At 42.0% G+C, this 27,999-nt stretch overlaps 1 protein-coding gene across 6 annotated transcripts; it reads right to left on the reverse strand.

The window, feature by feature from the left end:
* Positions 1-1,228: 1,228 nt before the first annotated feature.
* Positions 1,229-27,811, reverse strand: map7d2b (MAP7 domain containing 2b). 6 transcript variants are annotated; one of them, XM_037080080.1, is made up of 18 exons: positions 27,611-27,811; positions 27,291-27,467; positions 25,824-25,907; positions 25,357-25,410; positions 23,910-24,070; positions 16,709-16,859; positions 13,522-13,611; positions 10,373-10,462; positions 10,020-10,114; positions 9,380-9,453; positions 9,079-9,287; positions 8,297-8,435; positions 7,631-7,811; positions 7,229-7,333; positions 6,961-7,024; positions 6,081-6,222; positions 4,538-4,833; positions 1,229-4,447 (listed from the first exon to the last, which is right to left on the reverse strand). In XM_037080080.1, the coding sequence occupies exons 2-17, from the start codon at positions 27,325-27,327 to the stop codon at positions 4,542-4,544; spliced, it is 1,968 nt and encodes a 655-aa protein (XP_036935975.1). In that variant the 5' UTR covers positions 27,328-27,467; positions 27,611-27,811; the 3' UTR covers positions 1,229-4,447; positions 4,538-4,541. The 6 variants fall into 6 exon arrangements, with proteins under 6 accessions (XP_036935975.1, XP_036935973.1, XP_036935974.1 ...); XM_037080078.1 differs by having other exon boundaries at positions 10,020-10,138; XM_037080079.1 differs by having other exon boundaries at positions 4,538-4,812; positions 10,020-10,138; positions 27,611-27,810.
* Between the last annotated feature and the right edge of the window lie 188 nt (positions 27,812-27,999).

Genomic DNA, 27,999 nt, shown 5'->3' on the forward strand with positions numbered 1-27,999 from the left:
GATCAACCATTTCAGACGGCACCCAACAGCTCATATGACTGCTTCAACAAAATACCTTGGTGAAACTGTAATTAAGTAACAAAAATTATTTTTCTTGTAGCTCACAAACACAGTTTAGTGTTCATTATTAGGAGTTGTGTTGAGAACAGTGTCTGCTCACAAGGGAAAAACACTCAAGCTTGGAAGAGGCGGCTGCACAAACATTGGATTTCGACTATTTCTTGAAGTGCATTTTGAAAAACACTTCCTCCTCTTTCTGCCTCACCCGTTATGGCCCTTATACTTTTCCATATAGGATTCACTTAATTAGATGAGGGAACAATATAAGTAACTGGACCACTAACCCACATTTCTCCCACTCTGCTCAGTAATGTACAGCCTTGTTCTTTAACTGAACAGTACCTGGACTGATTTGCTTTATGGTAGATGTTTTTCTACACGACCTCTTTTGGTGCATATTCCAAAACACATTTCCAGTTTAATTCACAATAAGCCTGGAGCTTTAAAGCCTCAGGAGTAATAATGTGACTGCATCTCCTGTCCTGTTAAAGTTCAACAGACCTGTGAAAGATGGAAATAGAAATGTCGACTTAAACCTCATAATCTTCGTATTGTCTTGTCAGTTGTTTATTTTTTCCCTCTTTTCCAGACTGAAAGTATCTTATAAATTAGTATAAATTAAACATCACAGAGCTTTTACAGTCCCAATACTGGCTTTCCTGTACCCTCAAATTATCACATTCAGTACCATTTTCCTCTGAAGTTCAAGACAAGGACCCAGTCTGAAATGATTCACGATGAGTGCGCATGACAATCAATGATTTTTAGCCTATTTGTGGGTCAGACTTGGTGCAAACCTCTGTGTAATCCAGCGATTCCATTCAGATGTACCTCCAAGTTGAACTGACTGGTGAGAAATTGTTTTTTGTTTTGAAAGCTGAAAGACTAAACAGGAAGTTGTGATCTGCTCCCAGTTGTATGTGCACAGATCAATCATCTGATCTGCAGAAATCTCTTGTATACATTATTTTTTCACTCCAACGTTTGCAGATCAGTTTTTAATTCCAGTTCAGCATAAAGTCGACACACAGTGAGATGTGATGATGAATAAAAGTGGCTGTGTGAAGCTCTAGAGGACGAATAACATCTTATACAGTTTATAATCTTCAACATTTGCCTTCTTTCAGCCTGTTAAACATGTTTTATTCATCCAGCTCACTGACACAAATGGGTTGATGGAGTTTATTGTTCTTTTTCAGCAGTTATCCATGCACCACATCTACAATGATATATTCCACCAAGCTGCAGTGTCACAGAGTTAAGTAATATTAGGATAAACATTATGTCCTTTAGTTTGACTTCATATACAAGGGGGACCCAGGAGACCCTCTTACAATGAGTTTCAGCAGAATTTGGAGGAGCTAACGTGGAGAGAGGGAAGCCGTCAGGTGAGCGGGAAAAAAAAAACATAAAAGCAAACGCGCTGAAGGTTGCAGCAGTGACGGGTCAACACTTTTCTTCCCTCAACGTGGCACCTTGGAGGAGCAGTGCAGCCGCTTTTCCACATCTAGAAGGATTTCAAAGAGCTTTCTTTGCACCAGGATCCAAATTTGATTCCTTCCTCACAGTTCCTACCCTCCTAAAAAGGCGCTGTGATGGTTTCAGCAGCAGCAGCATTAGCCTACCCTGGACACCACCTTCTGTTAACCAACTCAACAGATTTAATGGGATTCTTCCTTAAATATGCAAAAAATTGTACAGAGTTTGGTTGGTGGCTTGTCAGTTGTTGCTTGTTAATATTTTTTACTGAAATTAAGGGATGGGACAATGTGGGAGGGGGGACCAATTTACAATAAATGTAATGAAACAGTTGGATAAATATATGACTTTGATGATTTTTCAGGAAAAATGCTACGAATTCAGTGCCGCCAAACCATAAAGTTAGAAGATATTGTTGAATTTACAAAAATATATGACTGAATGTCTGAATGGATGCAACAGAATGTGGTTTTCCTTAAATGCTCAGACATTTGTACAGAGTTTGTTTGGTATCTGATCAAAAAACATTAAAGTAATTTAGCACTTTTCATCAGAATTACATAAATGGCACCAAACATAATGCAATGAAGTACAATTTACAAGAAGTGAAACTGATTTTAAAAAAAGCTAAATTCTTAATGTTTTTTTGACCAGTCATCAACCAAACTCAAGGAAAAGGAAAAATCAAGGAAAGAAGGAAACATTATGGTCTGGTGAAGTGTTTCCTGTATTTTTTCCATAACAGCATTTTGCCTACAAAAAAAAATCACTGTTTTCCATAAACACTCAGAAGTTTTGACAGAGTTTGGTGCGAGACTCAATTTATTTTAGTTGGAAGAGGTTCTGCTGTGGGAGTCTGGTCTTATTACTTTAGTATCTACGACCCTGGGTAACTCTGATCACCCTCAAATGAACCTTGGTGGTAATTCTGACTTGCTTTCCCATAACTAACTGTCTCAGTCACTTCCGTCTGATCTGCCTCATCAGGTGCAGCTGAAATCCAAACTCAGACCTCCTCAGGGAGTATTTGCAGTTCTTGTTTGTCTACTTCCAGGATATCAGGGTGGAAAAGGGCCGTTAAACAGCGAAAGTGCACATGCTGGATGAAACACAGCCTGAAGGCAAAGCACAGAGGACGGGTTGTCTTAAGGGAAGATGCTGACTGCACAGAGGTTTAAGGCCTCAGAGGTGATGAGCTGCGAGGTGGTGAACGCTGTTTCACACCAGAGTCTGTTCTGAATCGGTGAGGTATATTTTAGTCGGGGTGGGATGAGCTGAGGTGGAGATACAAGCGTCTTCAGAGCAGTGAAACACACGACTACTGTAAGTGCACACTATAAACTGCAGCTAGCGTGGTTACAGTCAGTGCCAGACAAATACACAACACACGTGTCAATGTTTCCTGACCTGCAGATAAAAACACAGGACATTTCACAGATTTTTTTTTCCCCCGCCCGTTTTCCCCTCCCAGGTTTTTTTCTTCATATCCCTGCTGTGGATTGTTGCAACTCCACAAAACGTCCATCGATGAGCAGCAGAAAAAACAAAGCTAAAGGCTAAAAGTGTTACGGGTCAACAGCGGGGTTATAATATCAGTTGTTTGATGAGTTTCTCCAGCTTCATGGTGACAGGAAATCTACAGCAGACCGGGTTTGACAGAAGTCAGCAGTCAGCAGTAGAGCAGGTCGGAGGTGAGATTAACACACAGGAACCATCAGAAACACCGACAGAAAGAGAGAAACTCTCACACACTGTTGAAGTACACAGCTACAACCATAAACAGCTCAACTAGCTAGTCCTCACTGAAGATGCTACACAGTATTCACACAACAGTGTCTGATCCACGGCTTCCCTCAGAGCCGCTCCCTGCGCCTGCCATGACCGACTCCTCCACCCAGACAGATCTATTTACAGTTTTACAAAAGCAGAGGTTAAAGCTACGGAAGCCCAGAGAGGCAAGTGAAAAAAAAAACAAAAAAAAAACTAAAGAAAACCCCAGTCATCCATTTTCTAAGTCTACTCTTAATTGTTTCCTCTCCAGTGTTTATGACACGAGAACAGGCGGGGAGAAAAAGCTTGACTATGATAATCAAACTAAGTTTCTTTATTTTTTAAATCTGTGAAACTGGAAGTTGTCAGGATTTTCTATTTTTTTAGTAGCGGTGGGAAAGGGTGAAAAAAAATGATCCTGACAAACCTTTTATTTATTTGACGAAACCTTTTTCTTCTGCTCTTCAGTCGTAAACACGGGAGAGAAAACGATTTGAGTCAGACCTTGAAATAGATCCCCAGATGTTTTTTCTCTCACTTGTCAAGGCTTCCGTATGAAGCGGATGATACTTGATGTTATGTGGCAGTGCAGCTGGGCAATGCTGACTCGACAGAAACTGATGGAGAGGAGATGATGTTTGTTAGGGACACACATTTGTAAAAAGATGCAGTATGATGTTGGAGGATTGAGTGAAATGTCTTAAATGCAAAAAATGTGAAATGTGTAAATGAAGAAGTTGATGTGTGCAGATTTTGACCTGGAACTTGTGCCTGTACAGTGAGTTTTATAAGTTTACAGTCGATTTTCTTTCCTAAAACATGCAACAATGACGTTCCCGCTTCCTGCTCTGTCACATAACCACCCCACAAATATACTTCACATTATTTGCATGATTCTAACAAACTTTGCTGTGTCTGTGAGTCAGAGTTGCCCGTTTGCACTGCCTCAAGATGTGTCCAGAAGCTTTACTGTTATGAGTTTGCGACGTTTGGTAATACAGATGTGACGTGACATATTCAGCATTTGTTCCTTATGGAAGTGATGATTGTTGTTGTTGTTGCAGACAGAGGTGAAGGTCTCTTGGTCTGTTTCTCCTGGCTCCTGTTTCTACTGAACCCACCGGCTCCTGAAAAGCTCCTGAAATAGACAAAGAAGACAAAATATAAAAGTATCAGCAGATCAATATGACGACGTCACCCACATCTGTAAGGTGTATTCAGTCTCTACCTGGCTACTGGACGTCCAGTTTGCTCGGGCCGACGCTGTGGATGAGCTGGGAGGATTCAGAGGCGGCGCTATAAGCTTGAATCAGCAGGTTCTTGTTGAGGTCTCCCACCCCGCTGCCAGCCTGCAGTTTGGGGTAAGGGGGCGTCTCTGCACCCTGACGCTGTCCTCGTCCGTGGCCGTCGAGGTCCATCAGGTGCTCGAGGGGGCAGCCGTCCGTCCCCTCTGTGACCGGTGAAAACTCATGAGCGCTCGCCTGCTCCTCCCTGGACACTGGACTGATGGAGACAGATGGAGAACTTCAAGACACAATGATGACAGAGACAGAATATTTCATTATTGCACTTTTTTTCAAAATAAAGCTTTAGTATTAAAGGTGTAATGTGTAAAATGTGGCTAACAATTGAAGATAACTTCATAACAACATGACTGCTGCTCACTCTACTCTTTGCTTAAGCGACTGGCTGCCATTAGCTTATTATCCTCAGATAACCGTGGAGCTAGTGGCCCTATTAGGCACAGATCACAGGGAGTCACTACAGGCGACTGGGGCTTGGCAGCCTCCCAGTGAACATGGCTGGGTACTAAACTGGGACTGTACACAGCTCTGACCAGGACCACGAGTCCAGGGACAAGAAGACACAGCAGGTGGGGACAGAAAAGAGAGTCGGACATCGGCAGCTGGTGAAAAAGGCCTGCAGAACATTTTCACATCTTACTCTGTGAACTGAGGAATTACTTGGACCAAACACGAGGCTATTGTGGAAACAAACCAACACTGTTCCAGTTTGAATAAAGTGTGTATTACGATGAGCTAACGAGGCGATGAAGCTCGTTTTAGATCAGTAAGAGATAAACTTGAATACAGATGGTGTACTGTCTGTATTTCCTGTTTAGGGAGAAAAATAGACAGTAGAATGTTTCATATCTTGACATTATGCAAGTTTATTTCATTTGTTTAATAGATTAAGAAGTAAACTCACTGCTTTCTTACATCTCCCAGTTGAAACTACAGGGGCTGTCAGAATATCACCACTTGAGGTACAAAGTGGTTATGAGACAGGAAGGCTAGCTGGTTAGCATGCTAACTTCTGAAGACATCTGTTCTGACCATGTTAGTTAATTATTCTAATGTTTTAAACCAGAAATCCTTGCCATATTTTACACATTGCCCTTTAAATGACATACTGGGTCATTTCACACACTTAGAGGTGTCATGATGAAGAGATGTGCATTTGTAAGAGATCTGGATGAAAGTTGTCTCCATGCTTGTGTGTTTTGTAGATGAACATGTCAGATTTCCCCCTGATGATGAATCTTTCTTCCTTCGAGACTCCTTCTACTGTACAAACCTTTTTGATGCTTTCATGAGCAAAACGGGATGATAATGAAATGCATGACTGAGGAAAAGAAGCCAACAAGGCTGACACACATTTGTCAAATGCACAAGTGTACAAAAAAACTATAAAACAACTGTTCTTCTTTTGAAAAACACATGTGAATGTGAGCATGTAGTGTAAAAAACACATCTCGGAGACCGTCTCACCTGACGTCCATGGACTGGACTCCGTCAGACAGCTCGTCCACGCAGCTCTTCTCCAGCGGTCCGAGCATGATGACGGGGGTTTCAGCCGGAGTCGGGGCGTCCTCCTCTGAGGCGACCGCAGCTTCTGCCCTCATGTCAGGCGCTGTGAAAACACAGACGTTTTAAAAAGCTTTGTTTTCTGGGATATTCACTATTTCTTTGCCGTTGTTTGATAAAAAGAGAAGGAGTGAAAGGACACCAAAGATATCTTAGTTTATGTCTCTTTATCTTTGATGTTAAACTCTTACTGCAAAGACGCAGTCCTGAACTGATCAACTGATTTCTATGTTAAGCACCATGCTGGCTACTAAGACAAAATAAAAAAAACAGATTCTTTGAGCCATTTTGAACTATATTTTCATAAACAATTAGGTGGAAACATAAAGTCTGTCATGCTACTTAAAATCTGGATGTTTTGCTTGTTGTTCACAGGCTCAGCTCGATGATAATAAGTCAAATCTCACTATTTTTCAGACATTTCTTTAGAGAAAATTTGTCTGAACTTGTTAAATATTGACGGACTTATGTGTTCACCTCCTCTGGGGCCACTGTGCTGATGGAACAGGAGTAATATAAGCCACTTTGGATCAGAGAGTTCGACTAATACTGCAGAGTACTTGGTGTCGGTGTCGACCATCAGGCGGCACTGTTCCCCCGTCTGTCTCACACTGCTGAGTCACACTGCAGCTGAGCCTGATCTCATTACATTTTAGAGAAAACTAATAATGCTGGAGAAAGAAGAAAATGCCCTGGTGCAGGAAATTAAGTCATCAGATGAGACTGTGAGCTCGACAGCGTCCAGGAGTTTGTGTTAAAGGAGGATGATGTAGTAAATATTCACCCGCAGCAGTGGACAGAGGCTCCACTTCACTCTTGCGTGTTCTCTTCATGATTTCCTCAATTCTCTGTGAAAACAAACAGAACATAAGTCAGAGAAGAGACAAAACCAGTGTGATCTGAGATCAAGTAACGGTGATTGGTTGTACAACATTTGCCAGTTGTTGTGTGGGCTGAAGGAGAGAGGCTGGTGTAGGTCCAGACCTTCTGGAGGAATAAACACCTGGAGTCACAATCTATGATTCATGAAACAGATGTTACATCTCTGATACCTTCTTCCTCTGCAGTCTCTCCTGCTCCTCCTGGATGTGCAGCAGCTCTCTCTCCTGTCTCTTCCTCTCTGCCTCTTTCTGGGCTCGCAGGAAGGCTTCCTCCCTCTGAAACACAGCCAAGAACATTCTCTTTCTATATTTCATCACTTGAAATAACTAACTGATGCTAAAATGAGACACATACCACTTTACATCAAGGGAAAACACTGAACCATCTGTCCTCAGATCTAGGTCCATTTACTTGTGTTTGGTCATACTTATTCCAAAACATACATAAAATTAGACAAGAAAGTAACAACTGTCACTCAGAAATTATGATTTTTGCTGAAGTCAAAGGACCAACAACATTTCAGTAAATATAAATATTATCAACTTGGAAGATTCAGGCACAAGTAAGCTGACCTCTCTGTCCAGCTGATCCTGCATGTCCTTCCATCTCTGCTCCTTCTGTCGTCGCTCCTCGTCCTCCTTGTTCCTCCTGTCCTCCTCCCGCCTCACTCTCTCCTCCTCGGCCTGCATGGCAGCTCTCTCCTGCCTCTCTCTCGCCTCCTGCTGCCTCCTCAGCTCCTCCTCGGCCCTCAACCTGAAGGCAGACGTGAGGTTGAGTTGATCAGTGACCCAGTCATTGATTTGAAATTTATACTCAAAGTTTAAGTGATGATAAAGATGATTGTTGGTGTTTGGGGGTTGATTTTTGTTGGCCTTTTGAAACTGGCCTCTCTCGCTCTGAAACAAAACAAAAGCCATTTGGCAAGTGTTGTGCGAGACGGGCTGGGTGGAGCTGGAGGAGAGTCAGCTGCAGATCCAGACCTTCTGGAGGAATATACACCTGGAGTCGCATCTGATTCTGTTCTGTTTATCAACCTGACCTACATCTAATTTTAACTTCAGTAGCTTTATTCACATTATGTTGCGTCTCGTTCGCCAAAATAACAAAAAATCTATCACATTTTCCAAGATCCACAACTTCAAATGTCTTGTTTTGTCTGGAAAAAAAGTCCACGAAGAAGCCAAAGAATAATAGTTGTCAGTGAGTTAAATATAAAAGCAGCTGTGTCCAACACTCACCTCTCATCCTCCAGCCGTTGTCTCTCCTCCTGCTCCTTCTGTATTCGGGCCAGACGTCTTCTCTCTGCCAGCAGTCTGGACGCCTCCTCAGCGTCCGTCGTCCCACCAACACTCCTGCCTGTGGGCGTGCCGGGAGACTCTGAGTGTGTGGAAGGAGAAGAGATGGTTGAGTATGCAGGTGGTGTAATACACCTCAATCATGTGTTGTTGTCGCTGTCATAACTTTACAGCATAGCATAACAAGATCAAACGGAGCAAAAGGCTGGACGGGTTTCATGTTGAAACTACGGATGTACCGGCTGGTATTCGACTGACATTCACCAACAACCATCAGTTGCAGATGTGAACGTGTTGAGCATCATTAATTCTGAATGTGGTCGTCTTACTCATGGGAAACAGGTTTATACTCAAAGTTGCATTATGATTTTGTGCTCATTCACAGATAGTGTAATGACTGGCTGAACGGTTTTCAAACATTTTTTTAAACGTTCGAGTATTTCTTTGTTTCCTTAACACAGAAGTGAGAATAAATAACAACACAGACACAAACTTAAAAACATCTGTATCGGCCAAATTGTTATTTTAAACACTGGTATCGGTATCAGCCTACAATTCAATACTGGTGCATCTAAAACTGGAAAAATTCATGGTGCTGTTTTGTGATCTCTTCCAGACTGGTGTGTTCATGTGCAGCCACACAGAGCGGAAAGACGACTTCTTTACAGAGAAGTTATCACATGAATACAAAACGTACGAGGCCGACGGACACACTGGGCCTTTACCTGCATTCAGTTCTTTGCTGGTGGATTTCGGGATCTTTTTCTCCGACGTCTCAGACTTGGTTGATTTCCTCTCCAGTGTGCTGTGACCTTTGACCTCGGCGTGGCCCCTGTCGTCAGTGCCAGGGGTGGTGGCCCTCTGCCGGAGCGGGGAGGGGGGGTACTGGCCGGGGGAACAGGGCGACTGGGCGCGACTCCTGTTTGACCTCACCCTGAATACCAACACAGCCACATCAGGCCACCTGGACTCTGATCCAAGTGAGGTGTGTAGGTGTTCTGTGTGTTCTGTGTGTGTGTTCTGTACCGTTTCGGTGTGGCGGGGCCCTTGCTGTTGGCCCTGAAGGAAGAGCTGCGGGCCGGTGTGTTCGGGGACTCACCCTGCAAGTCACATTCACAAATCGTAACACACATTATGAACAGTTGACAATGAAATCAAGGCGTTTACAGTATATTGTTTATAACAGCTAAGTTAGAGAGTAACATCCTCCTCCTGATCTATTTCTTCATTCCCATCCCAGTCTGGTGACTTTGTGGGTTACATTTGCATCTTGGTTTGTCACTTGTTACTGCCAATCATGTTTCAAATCAAACAAGTTCCTGTACTGATGTCATAGAGCGTCCACCCAAGAAATCTGTATGGATCTTTAAACAAAATACAGCAAGAATACAACAAGATTCATTTCAACACTGGCTGGCCTTCAGTTGGACTGAAACAGCTCTACTTTTATCAAACATGCCTATAACTGATTTTCTGGATATTTGGTGAGTATACAGAAGATTAACAGTGAAATATACAGATTTTTAAATTTGTGTGTTTTCTGCTGAGAAATGCCTTTTTATTTGGAAGAACAGCATTAAGAACAAGCTGCAGTGGGTGTACAAGTGTGTGTGCGTGTGTGTGTGTGTGTGCGTGTGTGTGTGTGTGTGTGTATGAGGGAACTCACCGTGGGTGTTTTGGCTTTGGACGTCTCATCAGGGAATCCAGCGATGCTCCTGCGGTTTGAGGAACTTCTGTACGGTCTCTGGTTGCTGGGGGAAGCTGTTCGTTGGGACACAAAAGACACTGAGGGGTCATGGACCGACACACACACACACATACACACAGACAGATGAATAAAAACACAAATGCACACAACATGATGTTGACACAGAACAAGAAAAACCAGAGGAGACACACTTGAGCAAAATACTCTCCAGTAAATCTCCTGACACTGCTGTACTGAGCTCTCACCATGAACTGCAGCGTCACTCAACATGTGGAGGGTTTTAAAATGAACACCTGAATGTGAAGTCTCACCTCTCTCTGGTGAATGCAGGGCGGCTGAAGAGTTGGACAGCTGTTTGTTGATTGGCGGATCCATCGCGGGTGGAGACAGGAAGTCAACAGCTGATTAAAAAAAGAAAAGAAACACAGACACATACATGACAGTGAATCAAAGTACTCACTGCTGATGGATCGAAGGATGATGTAAATGTCACGAATGTGTTCAATAGCTGCCCCGATCCCAAAACAAACACTCATCACACGACAAACACAAAACTGCCAGCTCACACAGAAAATAATCCTGCTGGTCGATAAGCTGCGCAGGCTGCTGAATAAATTAACCTTGAGGGATGTAAGACAGAAATGAAGCAGCAGAACAGAGAGCAGAGACAAACCTGCTTCATCATGAAATGGAGGATGACGAGGATAGAGAGGCAGCCACTGCAGACGCATGAAACTGAGAGGAAAATGTTTCCTACGGCACCTGAAGGCACCATGACAACACAATGTGTTTGTTATCATTCTGGTTAACGTCTGGAAGATGATTCTACGAAATGATGATGATGCAGCGTGATGTTGTGCTGTGCAATCACCATTATTCAGAATCAGATTCCCCTTTATTGTTTTTATACCCAGGTACAATGAAACTACATGTAAACACACAGACAGAGAAGCTGAAAAATAAAGGCTCTTTTTTCACACAACATGAATGATGCGTGAGAATGTTACAACTATTTAAATTGCAGCAATCTAAACATAATTTCTTCTTGCTGTTTGGTGCTGTCACTGTTTGGAGTCTTTCCTCTTTTTCCCTTTTTTATGATGTTATCTACATCTCGTATCCTGCAGCCAATGTGTTCTATAATTCCACAAAGACAATCAAAGTGTAATATTATAAAACAGAATTTTTTTTATGTTGATAACCAGCTGGTGATCTGAAACATTTTCAAGTCTCGATTTCTTTCCTCTCAGGTTTTAGAGCAAAAGTGCAAAACAAAGGACATTGATTACTGCAGTGGCTGCTGTTGTAACACAGAACAGGGATGATTGGAAATGTCTGGTGGATGCGTGTGTGTGTATGTGTGTGAGTGTATGTGTATGTGTGTGTGTGTGTGTGTGTGTGTGTCTGTGTTTTGACCTGGTTGCACTTGCTGGTGTGTAGGTGGGGTCCAATAAGTTTCACAGATAGCTGCAGGGTAAATGTCTGGCATGATGTACTGTGTGTGTGTGTGTGTGTGTGTGTGTGTGTGTGTGTGTGTGTGTGTGTGTGTGTGTGTGTGTGTGTGTGTGTGTGTGTGGATGAGGACGGTGTGGGTTCAGACTGGGTTCCCTGCTGAGAACGATATGTATGCATCACTAAACACGGCCCTGGGCCAGGAAGACAGGAAGTGGAGCAGCCCTTTGTTGTGATATGGGTGGGGGTTTGTGTGTACGCCTGTGTTTTCTCTGTGTGTGTGTGTGTGTGTGTGTGTGTGTGTGTGTGTGTGTGTGTTGTGGGGGCTTTAAACCAGACACTCATTAGCCACAGAGGAGAACGTAAGTAAGGATGCTGTGTCTGCCGTGAACTGCTGCTGAAAATGGTGAAAAACAGCACTGATGTTTTTTTCTGTTTCACACAAACAAACACAAATGCAGTAAACACACAATCAGTGTTGGAGGTCACACACATGTTTGTCTTAAAAGAACAGTTCACACAAACATTTCGGGAGCTTCACAGCGAAACAGCATTCCAGCATTCTCCTACATGAGTGAAGCAGCTGGAGATTCATTTTAAAAACAAAATGGCTCCATACAGCTCGACCCAGAGATCCCAAAGCAATTTGAAAAGAAGTTCTTTACAACGTTTTCTAAGTCTAAATCTTCACCGTAGATGAACACGTCCAACTCTGTTGTACTGTGAATCTCCAGAAATGTTTTGTGGACTACAAAACAAAACACCTGACTTTCCATCAACATGTAGGTGAGGAGACGATGACTGGATTTACATATGTGGGTGAACTGTTCCTTTGAAGCAACAACACATTCTTGCAGATTTCATCACCTCAGTCGTTCTTTTCTACTCATAAAGAAATGTGGATGAGCCAGATGTCTTCGTACATGCGGCTTTTCCACTCATACGTACGCAGGGATTCAAATGATGTGCTATTTCTTTAATCGCTAGTCAGCTGCCTTAACAATCTGTTACCAGTAAATAATATGTGTGGTGATATTCAAGTTGCTTCTCAATAACTCGTCCAAAAAAAATCAAAAACAAATCCAGGCTCGTAAATTCCTTCAATGTACTTCACAGACAGAAAAAGAAAAATTCTAGCTGGTGTTGAAAATCACCTCTCTGTGGGAGTCTGCAGTTGTCAAATAAGGTCAAATCATTCAAATCTAAACAGTCATTGACTATAATATGTAAATATCATGCAGCTCGTGATCAGACTGAGGAGCAGAGAGAGGAGACAGATGGAGCGTATTTTAAAATATTCCATGCAAACAAAGTGTAATCAAGTCAGCAGCGTTTTCTGAACACACTGCTGATCTACTGTACAGAGATGTGCACGAACATGAAGAGAAACACTTTAAGCATCACTCACATTTTAAGGAACAACAAAACTCTTGTAGTATTTTTGTTTGTTTTCCAGATTTTCACATATCTGCCCACATACTTGCACAAATGTCACAAACTAGACTGTACAATATCAGAGAAAACCCTTAATTCTGTCCAATAAAATGTTTTTTTTGTAATAAGAAATGTTTTCATCATCTGATTGTTCCTGTCCTCCATGTTGGGAGTCGACCCAACACAAGCGGATCTCTGCATGTGTGTGAAACAAAGCTTTGCAGATTGTCAGATCTGTAGATGAGACTTCTGAGAAAGAACCTGTGCAAACTGAAGTTGCCCAGAAACCTTTCTGTTGCACGTGTCTGCAAATATGTTTTCTGCATGCCAAAACAAAAGGAAAATAGATTGAGAACAAATAGATTTTCTCAACACTGCACCATCACCACATCATCACCACAAACACGTCGTGAACACTCTCCGATGATAAAAGAGCCGATGTGACAGAACAAAGACGTCCACGCACATGCAGACGGAGGAACAGCTGCAGGTGAGCCAGCAGGGTTGGTGGCGGGGGGAGCGATGTGAGCGTGGCACACACACACACACGCACACACAGTCATGTGATCTGTACCGTTACGGGATTGGTTGGCGTTGGAAGCAGCAGGAAGCTCATTGGGCTGAGCAGAGCCAATGGCATGGCAGGGCGGGGTCTTAGGGTTACCTGGGCAGCAGGTGAAGCAGAGCGGAGAAAGCAAAGCGTTACACACTCACACTCGTACACACCTGCGTCATACAAACAGGTAACAACAATCAACCTCCGCACACACACACACACACACACACACACAAACGTGCACACAGACGGACATAAACAGCAAACAAACTGATCTGTGACACACTCTACACGAGATTCCCAGCAGGAAGTGTCACATCACAACCTTCAAATTCATCAAATCTTCATCAGGTCACACAGAACAAGACTGTAGACGCAACATGATGATTATTCCAAAGTGTTGGACCAGAGTGAAACAACAGGACATAAAGCTGTGTGAGGTCAGAACTTCAACATGTTGTGAGAAAACTGAGGATAACCGGACAGAGAGTCGACAGGACACGGGGACATTTTGACCTGATGATGGGCCAAGATGAAAACTTAAAGACCATGAACGTCTGCACCAAACTGCACGCTGACACATCCACCAGCTGTGGAGACATTTATCTCTGAACCACTATTATCAAATGACTGGAAGAAGGATCACCAACATTCTAGGGACTCATCCTCTGAGAAACATGAATAGCACAAAATATATGGAAATCCATCCAGTAGCTGTTGAGATCCTGAGAGCAGCTGTCTGCTCCTCTGATAGAAGTAAAACAACAAATAAACGTCATAGAACATCAGGTCAATTTTCAAAATAAAACATCCTGTACAGATTCAGGATCTACAGCTCATCAACGTTGGGGAATATTAACAATAAACACACTTAAAACAGTCAACAAAGAAACCGTTTGACTACACTGCCTCATCAAACACCGGCAGGCATGACGCTCCACTCAGACTCACAACTCGAGATTTTCTTCCACTAATGAACTTCATTTTATTTTTAAACAAGACCTGAATTAGAATTTGACCTTTAAACATCCGATTTATCCCTCCTGTGACATTACCTTATTCCCTACTGTCTGACAGTAACATACATATCCAGCATGTATCAGTTTATCTCAGATGATTTTGACGCTATAGAATAGAAACTAACTCAAATATAATTTCAGATTCCATGTTTGTAAAGGCTGCGGCTGACCTCCACAGCGCTGGAGAAACGTCTGGCTGCACCAGTTCTCATCCTGGGATAGTTAGTTGAAATAGTGGTATAGTTTTTTTCTGGCTTGTATGTTTTTAAAACCAATCACAATCGTCTTGGGTTGCACTTAACCCAGAATGCAGCACAGTGCCCAGTCATACTAGTGTCAGGGGAAGCTTGTTTTGCATGTTGGGAGGGAAGTTCTGGCATTAAACTGGCAAATGAATGGGTAACGACTGTTAGCTTGTTTGTGTTTTTGAAGCTAAAGAACAGGTTAGACTCAGAGTAACTTGCTATATTCAGCATGTAGGTTAATAACTTGGGGGTTGCCGTGTCTTCACACAGCGATGGGGATTCTGAACACACAAACAGTAAAGGGAAAAAGAGATTATATCCAGTGACAGGTTTTATACCCAGCAGTCTCTATCTGGTAGGTCAGACTTCATCAAATCCAAATATCTTCAATCATTTTGACATATTTTGTTGTTTTGAATCTTTTGGATCTCTACTGGACAATGTGTGGCTGCACAGCAGTTTCCTGTTACGTTAATCAAGCTGAAGTAACCTGGTTGATTTATAGCCTGGAAGCACAGCTTATCATTGACCACTCAGTTGCCTCCATTTGACTGTCATTGTTTCAGAACATAAAGCATGTCAGCATGAATGAGCCAGCTGTGATTAGGGCTGCACAATCTATCATTTCAGCATCCACATCACACTGTTCACATGCCCAATAGTCACACAAAGGAAGGCAAATTAACTCAAACATGTCCTGCTGCTCGACGCAAAAAGAAAACTCAAGAGAAAGGTGTACCGGTAATATTATACAATCCATATCATTCTTGATCAATGATTATTTATTTCCAAATAGAACTGTTCAAGTTATCCTGTGAACATTCCTGTAATTTCTGATATGACACATTGCAGAAGACCAAAGTATTGCAGTGTTAGTTTCATGCAGCTTTGGTTGTGATGCATTCTTAGTTGTGAAAAAACTTGTCAGATTAAACTGAGAAAAGGCAGCTATGATTCTAGCTGAACTGCCTTGGAACCAGAGAAAAATCTGCAGCACACATACACACACACACACACACACACACTTTGTGTCTTTAGTGAGTCTCTGTCCTTTAATCGAGTGGAGCTGTAAGATGAGATGCTGCTGTTTCTGCTGCAGTGAGCGTTCTGCTGGGCCCGACAGATCCCAGAGCAGCCTCTGTGCCAGTCAGCCGGGCCGGAGCCAGACGAGCTGCTGGGTGGACCCTGATCCCAGGTCAGTGCCAGGACGGCTGGGCGGATGGGTACAGTGAATAATTGATGGCGTTATGAATGCACCACAGGATCGCTGGTGGCGCTCTGGCCTCCCGCTGGCCGACATGACGGCAGAAATATCTCTGAGAGGACGAGGATGACGGGAACGAACGAGAAAGAGGCATAAATTAAGAAAGATTGATGCTGGTGGAGTGAGCGGTCGCATGTCGCACTTCGTCTGTGTTTATGTGTGTGGCCTTGGTGCGTTCAAGGTTGATGTGTAACTCCGGCTTTTCTGGGAATCAGACCGGCCTCACGCAACAGAAATGAGACAACAGAGCGATGACTCACGTACAAACACACACCTGTAGCACATTTACAAGCCAAAACCATCAGCTCACACGCACAGCTTCACACACATGCAGATATACGTGACTGTAAACACACACACAGCCTCTCCTAACCCTGATGAGGAGACAAAGCGCTGAGCAGCTCCTGCATTGCAGCCTCCACACCCTTTTCCATCCACTGCCCTTCTCCATCACTTCTGCTCCTACTCACCTTCCTCTCTTTATCCTCACATCACTGCTTTGTCGTCCACACCCTTTCATCCCACCATCCCCCCCTTTCTCTCCCCCTGACCTCCAGACCTCCCCCTAAACACCTCTCCTCCTCTCCTCCCAGCCCCCCCTTCAGTTCCCCCTCTTCACAAACCAACGCTCCACTGACATCATCTTTCTCCATCCCCCCACCTCCCATCATACTCACCCTCTACTCCGTCAGGCGGTCCTCCCCACGTCCAGCGTTTAGGCCTGTTATCCAGGTGGTCCCGCGCCTCCCCCCCTCCTCCACTTCCTCCTCCTCCTCCTCGTCTCTCGGCACCCCCAGCTCTCCGGCGGACCAGGGCCTCCAGCCTCTCCTGCTCGTTGCGTTCAGAAACAGGAAAGAACAGAGACTCTCTCACTGAGCCATCGCTACGGCGACGAACGCCTGGCGATGCGCTCGGCTGCGCCATGGTTACCGCATGCAGCAGCCGCGCCCGTCCGTCGTCCTCTTCTGTCCTGTGTCACTGAACGCTGGCTGGGCTGTCACTCAGAGATACAGCAGCTCTGCTCTCTCTCCGTCTGTCTGCCGCTCCCTCTAGGTAACATCGACTGCCTCGATCTCTCTCTCTCTCTCTCTCCTACCTCACCACTGTTTACCCCACCCCTCCTCTCTCTCTCTCTCTCTCTCTCTCTCTCTCTCTCTCTAATAACTGAGTCTTTTTCACAGAGCAATTTAGTCCGCGGGGAAGGAACAAATGCAACCCGTCACCACCCCCACACACACACACGCACACACAGACAGAAGGTGGCTTGGATATTGATATTGGTTGCATTTGTTTCATCTCCGGTGCTCTTTTTTCCCCTTTTCTTTGCTCCTTTCTACCTTCTTCTGCCTTGTTTCTACACACGAATAATGGAAAATTTCCATTATCATTTATCAGCAGATAATGATAATCTAGTAGATAAATATAGCCGATAGTACAAAGCCAAATCGCTTTTGTTGACTTAACAAGTGCAGCATCTTCACACAGTAGGTGGTGGCATGCACCTTTAAAGTTGTTCTGTGAGCAGCCAATAAAAGCAGAGAAGAAGAACAACAAACACCCTGATGTCGCACTCGTAACACCGAACTGCTGCACCTGTGTAGAGCTGCGCAACGTAGACAAGAGCCACACACGTCATCGCTGGTGTGAACACAACACGAGGGAAAAAGTCTTAACGCAGCTACAGAACATCAAATAAAACAACTTTGCTCCCTACATCGTAGTCTGTATTTCTATCAGTGGAAAAAAACATGCTGCCATGCTTCTACATGCAGTATAATATATTGTCAAACGTACAATAGTTTGATAGAAATACATATTTAACCACAACACAACAACAACATAATACACCACATACAACACATTTTAAAAAACAGATGAATGTTGCATAAAATAACTCAAACCTAGTTTCATTTTTGAAACCCTAGTGTTGTTAAAACTAATAAATAATTTTACTTTGAAGATGCATGATACTAATATATAACAAACAATTTATAAATATTATTAATCTATTAATTATCAAGTCAAATTTGGTTAGATATAAAAAAAACTATCCATCTATATTTTCTCCTCTTTTTATTTCATGGAATTCTATTTCAAGATGTGTTTAGAAGGTTCTGTTTTTACCCACGTTCATTTATTATGTTTGTTTCTTTGTTTCTTAAGCACGATTGCACAAAAAATACTGAACAGACTCCAGTAAAACTCCCATGAATGGAGGATGGATCTCTGCCCAGAGTGGACCCCTTTAACTTTTGATGTAGATCCAACAGATTAAACACGGTTAAAAACAAAAGAAATTCAGACTTTCTCCTCGGAAATCTCACTTAATTTTTAAAATTAAAGACAGAGGAATTTTGAGAAAATAGTCAGAACTCAAAAAAATGTTTTACAAGGTCCAAGTTCACATCTCTCTTCAGTTCAGAGACTTCTTCCCATTCTCAGGGAATGGATCTTAATGAAAATCACCAGTTTCTATGAGCACAATTTGATGCCGATCCTCAAGCTGGTAAACTTAAATTATGGTTCAGCAGTTATAGTTACAAGTTTGATATTGTATTGGGCTTGACTGAATTAAAGGTATGCACTCCAGCATTCTCGTTGACTCATTTTAAAGTGTTAGAAATGTGCATTCATCCACAGGTAGTGTGCCTAGAATGAAGAACATAATTCTGTAGTTTTATTCATTTGGACTGACTCATGAGCAGCTCATTGCCTCAGGTCTTAAAATCTTTTAGTGTTGTAGATAATACAAAAATCCTTCTCTTCTTTATACTGCCATCATGTAAACCATTTAAAATACAGCCAGACCTGGTTAGCATACAGTGTCTATTGATTCTATATATTAATGAGTGATATTCAGTCATTACAGGTGTCCTGCAGGTCTCTTAAATACAAAACAAGACAGAATTTTATGATCATTTCATAATCACTCATGAGAAAATATAAAGTGTAGTTTGTTTAGCTGCACTTCCCTGCAGTATATAAATATAACTCCCCAAAAAAGGATTGACCCGCTGCCTGCAGCACAATCCGCCATCACAATAATCACACTGTTACTTTATAACTGTGTAACATCTCCTGACAACCTGCAACTGCGTACAAAAACATGTTATAACTAAACATTACTGCCGACGACAGGCGAGATAAAACACTTACAGTCCCCCTCCGGTTAAAACTGTGTCTCTCTTATTGTTCCTACAGTTGAATGTTTGCAGCTTCACTGCGATGTGATGTGTATACAAAGTTCGACACCAGAGGACTGTTTTCATATTCATTGCTCAAAGTGTAAATGTTCCCTGAGCTCGATTAAAGGTGTGATTTGTAGAATATGGCCAAAATTCAAAAGTAAAACAATAAATTAAGATGCTGTGGATCAAATTTATATTTACAACCACATCCTATTCAGTTTTTTTCAGTCAAGAGCCATTAACGTGTTAGTAAGCAGCTGTTTGTACAGTAATTGCACAATATACAGCTGATCCACTGCTCCAGAATACTGTCGATATATATAAAGGATGGAAATGCCACACCTCAGCATTGTGGGTGGGTTTGCTGAAGGTGCATGCAGAGTCACGCACAGACTGCAGGAGGGAGGAGAGGCGATGGGAGGAGGAAGAGGAGGACGAGGGGGGTTAGAGTGAAGACAGGGGATTTAAAAAGAGAGAGAAGAACTGTAAGATGAGGGGGGAGAAGGATACAAGTGGAGAGAGATATACTGGGGATAAAATCAAAGAGGAACAAAGACTGCAGCAGAGTCGTTCGCTGTGGTTCAGGACAATCTGTCCAACACAACTAATGCAGCACAGAATAATTAAGTCCCTCAGAAAATCTCTCTGCACAAAACTGTGATACGATTTTTTGTATTTAATGTGTGGTTTGCAGTAAAGTAAGTAAATAAACACATTTCTTTGACAGTGCCTCATTCAATTTATTAGTTTACGGTGGAGATGAGGTATAAATAACATAATTACTTACATTTATTTAAGCTTTTTGTTAGGTAATTAATCAAGTGTAATTAATTATTAAGTATATATGTGAGTGTATGTGTTATATGTGAAGTTTTGACCTCTTTACACTGACAGAATATTAATCTATGATAAATTTGATAACAGATTTATTGTTTTCAGTCACTTGACAATAATTGATAATTCACTTCACTTGTAATTGTGATGAGCACATTTTCTGTCATTTTACAGCTCAGAAAACAAAAAAATCTAATGAAATAAATCATTCCTTGCAGAAGTGACTGTGACTAAAATAGCTTTATGAGAAAACTGTGAGAAACCGATAATCTTTAGTACAGTTGATGCTCACTTTAAAGTTTAACATTACCAGGTTTGAATCCCGTATCGAAGCGTGCTGTGTTTTCTTCTAAATAATCAAACTCATTGATTCCACAGACGTCTTTTCCTCCTCAGAGGTGAATTATGTGCTTGTCACAGCAACGCGAGCATCGACTGTCTGTTCCAGTAAATGGCACATGATACGCTGGCGGTGATGTCATCGCCCAGTAAGACTGACCAATCATTATGTCATTAAGTTATGCTTATGAGTGTGTGGAGGGGAGGAGGGGGAGGGGCTGTTAGCATGCAAACAGAGCCTTTAAATCAATAGAGACAGTGGAGAACTCTCTGTGGACACTGTCACTGGCTCTTTAACCCTTTATGTGCTGCTTAGCATTTCAGGAGGCACTAATAATTTATGTCCCAGCTGAGAGGGTTATCACACAAACGCAGCAGATTATTCCTGTTGGTTTGTACTAATATGAGTCAATGGTTCTGAGCCAAGTGATGCCCACTCATGACTCATGTGGAGAAGAGAGTTCTATTCATGTTTCGTGGACGGAAAAAATCTCCTTTCCCACAAAATCATCTCTGTTACAGACGGTGTTTCAGCTGCATTTACAAAATCACAATTTCACGCAAGAAAAGATACGCTCCTCTTTTTGGTAAATAACTCAATTAGGGAATTTTCAGCACAAAAACGTCCAATTCATATTCAATTTTTACGGCTTTTACAGATACAGGACAGCAAAATTTCAATACACACATTTTTTGTGCAAAGATCCTTTAAATGTGGTCATCAAACACTCAAAGTTATGACGAGGAGGCAGAACGTTTACAGTTTATGGTTGTACTATATGCACAACATTTTTATATTTGATCCATCTTAAAACATATTCTAAAGAAGACATATTGAGCTCATTTTCATGTTCATAATTTTATTCTGGGTCACTGGAATAATACATTGTATATTTTTACATGTGGAAATAAAGGCAGAAGACACAAGAAGTAAAAAGAGAAGATTTAAAGTGCCGTCAACCTTGAGCCAAACTCCATTTCTGTATTTAATTTTACACATCAAAGTGTGTTTCCAGGTGTTCAGGAGTTCTACTGATTGTGTGTAGAAAGGAAAGTATAAAGACTTCAGTGTCTCCAGAGGGAGCTGAGATAAGTATAAATGTCCTCAAGAGATCTCAGTCGACTCAGCTTAAGACTTTATGTTTGAAAATAAAGAACATCTGTTGGTGTGGAGCCGGAGTAAAGCGGAGCGGAGAAGTTCTCTCCAGCTGCTCCAGGCGACATTTGACGTTACCAGCACATGTGGGGAATAAAAAAGATTATATCTCTGAATCTGCTGCATCGATTTTGATCCTTTTTGTCAACCATCCATCATGAGGCTGAGTGGAAGAATAAATCACTGGAGGACTCTTTTGACTTCCTTGAAATTCATAGCTGGCTGAACAAGTGTGCAATGTTTTTCAAACTGGGGCTGATGAACTGAAATTATCTATTTTATTCTATTACATGTTTTGCAGTTCAGAGTGCCTTCTGTCACACTGGAGCCTGGCAGAAAATTTTAAATTAATCTATATGCAGAATAACGGAAGTGCTCGCTGCCTGCTGCAGTTAATGTGTCATAAAATGTATTTTGTTGCTATTGTGATTTGATTTGTTGTTGTTTTGTCCTTGATGCTGCTAATTTGACCCTGTCTTGTTGCGGTTTCACTTGTAGCTTGTCACACCAGGCTTGAACAGTTCCTCTGATATATTTAATCGTATTCCACAGTATGTTGTGTGTGTCGAACCGCTGAGGTGACGAGGATTGGACGGGATGCTGGGGAGGTTAAATTCAGTACCGATGCACCGTGGCTTCAAGTCTAACACTGAAAACTTTTCATGTTTCAGTTGAATGCACACAATTGGTCAGCTGACAGAAAGTCATTAGAGCTCCTGCATTAATTACTTGCTCCTCCTTAAACTCTAGTGCAGCCTAACAGCTGCTGGAAGTACACTGACTGGGTTATGGATCGACACAATTAATTCAGTGGCAGAGAGCTCAGAGGGGAAAAAGGGAAAACAAAGAAGATTACTTTCATCACAGAAGGCAGTTCTTGTCTCCTGTGAGTCGTCTTTTAAAGCTGGGGTTGGTTAAGACTGTTGAAACCAACACGTGCAAGATGCAACCCAGTTTCCAACACATGCCTCACTACACTCACATCGACTGCTCTGTAGCTCTCACTGGCCAGCAGGGTGATGTCAAGCCCCCAGGAAGAGCGCCAGGCTTGGAAGCCAATTTTCACAGAGGCCAAAATGTGTAAACATCATCACGTGATGCACTGGGGCCCAATAAGATGTTTACCCATAAGTAAAATGAAATGAGCGTCTTTAAAATGGAGGATGCTTTTTTTTGAGCATCACAACCTCTGCAAAATGGTTTGGAAAGTCTAGAAGAGCCAGAACATGATTACATTATTTTATCCCCATTTCATTTAGCCGGGCACTAAACCAGAAGAAAGCCGGCTCGGTTGGCGGAAGTTTCTAGTGCAAACAATGCAGAGGATTCAGGTTTTTATAATTGGCAAGTTTTATAACCTCACTTAGCTGTTTGAATCAAATATATACATCAATCAACAAGTCCAGCATTGTTGCCATCATGAACCATATCCAACGACATCATGTTTCACTAACATTATCACGATGAATGTATAGAACAAATATGGGTATTCTAGCTAGTATGTTAGCATTGGCTGCACTCTCTCTCAACAGGTCATATGAGACAGGATGGGCTGTTTAGAGCCCTGCGACAGCCACACACACTGGATTCTTTCCTTTTAATTGTCTGAGGCGTTTGATTTACTGACTGTTGTCAGGACGTTAAGATTCTGGAATAATATACAAACCCTAGCTTTTAAGTTTGTGGAAGTGAACAACAGACTGATGGTTGGACAGAAGGGATTAATTAGTCATGGATCGAGAGATGAAGGAGACACGGAGGAATACATGACACGTTCTGTGGAGGAGAATGTACGTGTCAGTTCTGCTTTATTTACGTCTATTAATGAACTGACAACGTGGGCTCAGTGTGATCTGTCAGGAATGTAAATCTACCTTCACCTGAACTGCACCAGAATGATTTTGCATCATCTTAATATGTTGGTTTTTTTACAATAATTTCAAACATTTTGCGGTTAAGAATGTATAAAACAAGTTTTTTCTTTTCTTTAATTTATCTTTAATAACGGAACGCAATTTGTTGCAATGAACACATCAATTTGAAAATGTGTGTTAAATTGGATTTAGGTGTTTTAACAGTGCTGGGTATCAAATCTCAATATATTTTGAATGTAAATTGTATTATGTCACTGAAACTGAACACAGTAAAGTTCTAGTTTAGCTTACATATCTTTTGATAAGTATATTCAGCATTTATTCAACTTAAACTGTATTGTATTACTTTATTTTACGGGATCGAACCGAACCTTGCTTATTCACTTTGTCTGAATATTTCACACGACTGTATACGTTCACTGTCAGTGGCTGCCTGATGTGTGCTAATGTGTTGTGAATGCATCATTAGTGTGCTGTGACCTCTGACCTTCTCTGCCTCTTGCTGCTGCCGTCTCTTCTCCTCCGCCGCTGCCCTCCGCTTCTGCTCCTTCTTCTTCTGCTCATCTATCTTCCTCCCTCGCTCCTCGGCGCTGCGGTCCAGCCGCTGCTGAGCGCGACGCTCCTTATCATGCAGCACCTCCATCATCTCTGAACACACACACGAATGTCAGAGGTCGCAGGTTAGTACAGTACATCTACTCAAATACTTGAGGGATTAAACTATTTTCTGTCTTTTATGGGAGATTTTTGACTTTGTCTCTACTTTATTTCAGAGGGAGATGCTGCACTTGTTACTTCACTACATGGCTGGATTAACCTTTTAGGAGCCCCTGAGCAAAAATTAGTGGATGCGCGACAAAGCTTAAATAATAAAGGTCTTAATAACAGATTCTGACACAGGGACCCCTTCATGTCAGGGTCTTAAGGTTGCATGTTAAAGCAGGCCCAGCCTCAGGGCCTTCTTCACATCAGTATCGAGACTCAGTGGTGCATTTTCGCAAGCAAATTTTCAATTAAATTAGCACAAACCAGCTGACACACAGTACGCTGGGAGTGCTGCTGCAGATTCAAGATGAAAATGCTGACCTCGAGTTGAAAAGCCTTTGTTTAATTCTATGTCTCTCTCTATTTTCATTTCCTGTCAGCTCACCACTGTTGGTTATCAAATAAAAAATCGCTGAAAATAAATGTTTCTAATATCATAAGAAGACAGATTTAAAGGTATAGTTCATAAAACATTGACAGAATTTCGAATGTAGATCCAAACAAATAGGTAGCAGTAAATGACAACTGCTACAATCCTTGGCTTTAATTAGTTATCATTAACGAATTAGCTCACGGCCAGTGGCTCTGGAGTTTGTCTGGATTGGGACAAGGGACACAGTATGAAGGTGACGTGAAGAGCCGGAATATTTTCACATCTTACTCTGTGAAGTATTCTGTGTTTTGGTGAGTTTTTATTTTTTTCTATCGAGTTTGAATAAAGTGGGTTTTACGATGAGTTAATGAGGCAATTGAGCTCACTATCAGACAATCACCTCTCGTGATTCAAAGTGGTACTCGACACAGGACGGGCTGGAGCTAGCAGTAGACATCTTTGACATAAGATGTAGGTTTAAACAGATAGTAACCCGTGATTGACTATATCGCCACACTGAGGGGACCAACATGACGACTCATTGCTTTTTCACTTAAACATTTGATCTTATATACTTTAAAATGTGACAGGAAGGATGGGGGAGGCGTGTAATGTTCCTGTTTGTTCACCTTGTCTATTTTCTTTCTGAAGAAGTTATAAATAAAACATACACTCAAAGGATCTGAATACTTCCTCGACCACACTGCTCTGTGTGTGGATCTGTGTGTGTGTGTGCCAGTGACAGATGAACAGGACAGACCACACTGAGTTCCACCAGCTGGAGAGTTACTCATACCTTGTGTCCTCTCTCTATCCTCCCCTCGCTCTTTTGCTAAATGCCGCCGGGAGCCTTGAGACAGGTAAAAGAAAAAATACTAGATCAGTTCAGCTGCCTGCAGACCAGACATATGTTTTATATTCAGGGGTGGTTTCATATAGCATCCTATTGTTTGTGTAGTTGTGTTGTGTGAGTTGATCTCTCATTTTGACCATGAAAAAATGCATTAAAATTCAAAGTTTTCCCCACAATTGCTGGATATAACAGATAAAACAAAACAATGTGAATAACATAGAAACATAGAAAGACCACAAATCTGACACAGGATATCTGGAGCTGGACCCAGACACCACATGCACTTGCAGAACTGCCGCTTGGTTGGTGTTTCCTTCATCTTGATTTTCTCATACTTTCCATTAGTTCTGCCCTGGATTATGAAGATAGCGGAAGCAGATCAAAGCGTGTGAATGTGATTAGAAGTGTACCTGAGGGGCTGCTGTGAGTGGACGGCGATCGAGAAGGAGATGAGTTCCTACTGGTGCTGAGCGGTGCGGGAGGAGGAGCCAGCGCTGTGTTTTGGAGAGAACAGTCAGACACGATTCACGCTACGCTTGCCAGGAGGCAAATACGACTAAAAATGTAAAGCTGACTCCAGAATTTGTTATGGAATGGACTCCAAATCTTGTGTGGCATCCAAATGCAATAAATCTCCTGTCAGCCACTGCAGTGCCTTTAGGGTCAGGTGTCAGTATAAACTGTCAGTGCAGGACCCCTGAGTGTGACCCTCGGCCTTCTTCCTGTTATGTTTTTGTTTCTCAATCTATCACGCTGACATAAAATCTGCCAGAGGACGACTATCGAGCATCAAACACACAGGGGGACGGCTGCAAACGCCCTCTGAACACATACACACAGTCATTAGATATGCTAATGTATGCAAATCTTAGCTAAATCCCAAGTGTCCCGTGGGTTTTAGCCTGCTTCATCTTCACTCAAGATGACATAACATGCAAAAAGAGAGACCAAAATCAGCTGAATCACACATTTTAAAGGCAGTAACAGCTTCTCTCGGTGGAGGTACGTGACATCTGAGCACAAAGCTGCTGTCTGGATCAAAAAACACAGCTGATGTAAGGAACATCCCTCAGAACATGTAGTAGCCTGTCAGTCTGCGAACAGGGACGAACATGAACGCATAAATAAGGAAATATAACATATCAAAGGATATCAAAAACAACAGAATATGTTGCATATCATACAATTCATTGCCCTATTTCACATCATTCAAAAAGGATACACATATCAAATGCATTGACTTTTGTTACAGATTTATATACACCACTCAAAATTAATCAGGAATATTTGGATATTTTAATGTTTCACTTGATTGTTTATTCTGTAATGTATCTGAATTTGTATTTTGTGTTTTGTGAATATATTTGGTGCGACATCTTTCATTTGACTTTCATTGCATATCCATGCACATGCATAGATGCACTCATATATAACTAATGAGGAATAGTGTACATGTATTCCAATTGCAATAGGTCTTTTTGTTTTTTACCACTTCCTGACGTCAGGATTACATGTCAAATGCTGAAAATTATGCAGCTACAATGAAAATCATGCAGCAACAATTACTAAAATATGCAAATACTTAAAAAATGATCTCCAGTAATGCTAAATATATTTCTAGATGATTAACAAAAACACACCACACCCATTTTTCTTGATTACAGTTTTTTCTTTAACGTGTAAAATATCAGGTACAACACACAGCAGCACTAAAACAAGTGGTGGACTTTATATCTAAAAGTCTACTTCACCTGCACTGTCAGTCCAGGTTTTGTCCATATCTGCAAATAGTGTGTCTGCATCTGTGTCCAAATACATTACTCACCCTTTCACTGACATTTTTATGTGGATTAAGGGAAACGTTTAATTTTCCTCACCTGTCATCTCAGGGCGGCTTGAAGCCACTTCCGTCATCTCAAATGTCGTCGAATATGTTCACCACAGGGACCTGACAGGAGCCAGAAAACCGCTGAAAACCTCTCAGGAAGACGACCGGTGCAACACAATGACTCAGGAGAGGACGGCGGAAAAATGTGATGCTAAGAGTGAGGAGCCTGTGGTGGAGAGACAGGGAGGGGAGGGGGGCATCCATATGCCTCAGAGCTAGCAAAGATGTGATGATATGTTCACTATGCTAGCATAAAACTGACATGTTTAGCTAACTGGCGACGGTTAATCAACGTTTGGGTCTACTTACCCTCTGTGTCCAATAAAGAACACGTCAGGGGGGAAAAATAATAATTGAAATTCAATAATAAGTCATTCATTTTTCTACGATTCTCTCAGTTTTCTAAAAAAAATAAATAAAAAAACAAGAGTGATTTGTCTGGAATAAACGAGTCTGTTTTCGTTCATTTTGGCTCTAGAACCTGTGACCTCTTCACAGTTGGCTAATTTACATATTAATACGCCGTCATGCGTCTCCTAGCAACCAGGTGGCTGCTCTGCTCCGCGTCGCTCGGCGGAAGGATAACAAAAAAAAAAAAAAAAAACACCTACTGGAGTGAAGTGACGATTAAAACAGCTCAGTCAAACACTTTTATTGATTTTCGTGTGTTTTTAATGCATGTTAAAGGTGTGTCGTTG

Source organism: Acanthopagrus latus, chromosome 19 (genome assembly GCF_904848185.1).
Source record: "Acanthopagrus latus isolate v.2019 chromosome 19, fAcaLat1.1, whole genome shotgun sequence".
NCBI lineage: Eukaryota > Metazoa > Chordata > Actinopteri > Spariformes > Sparidae > Acanthopagrus > Acanthopagrus latus.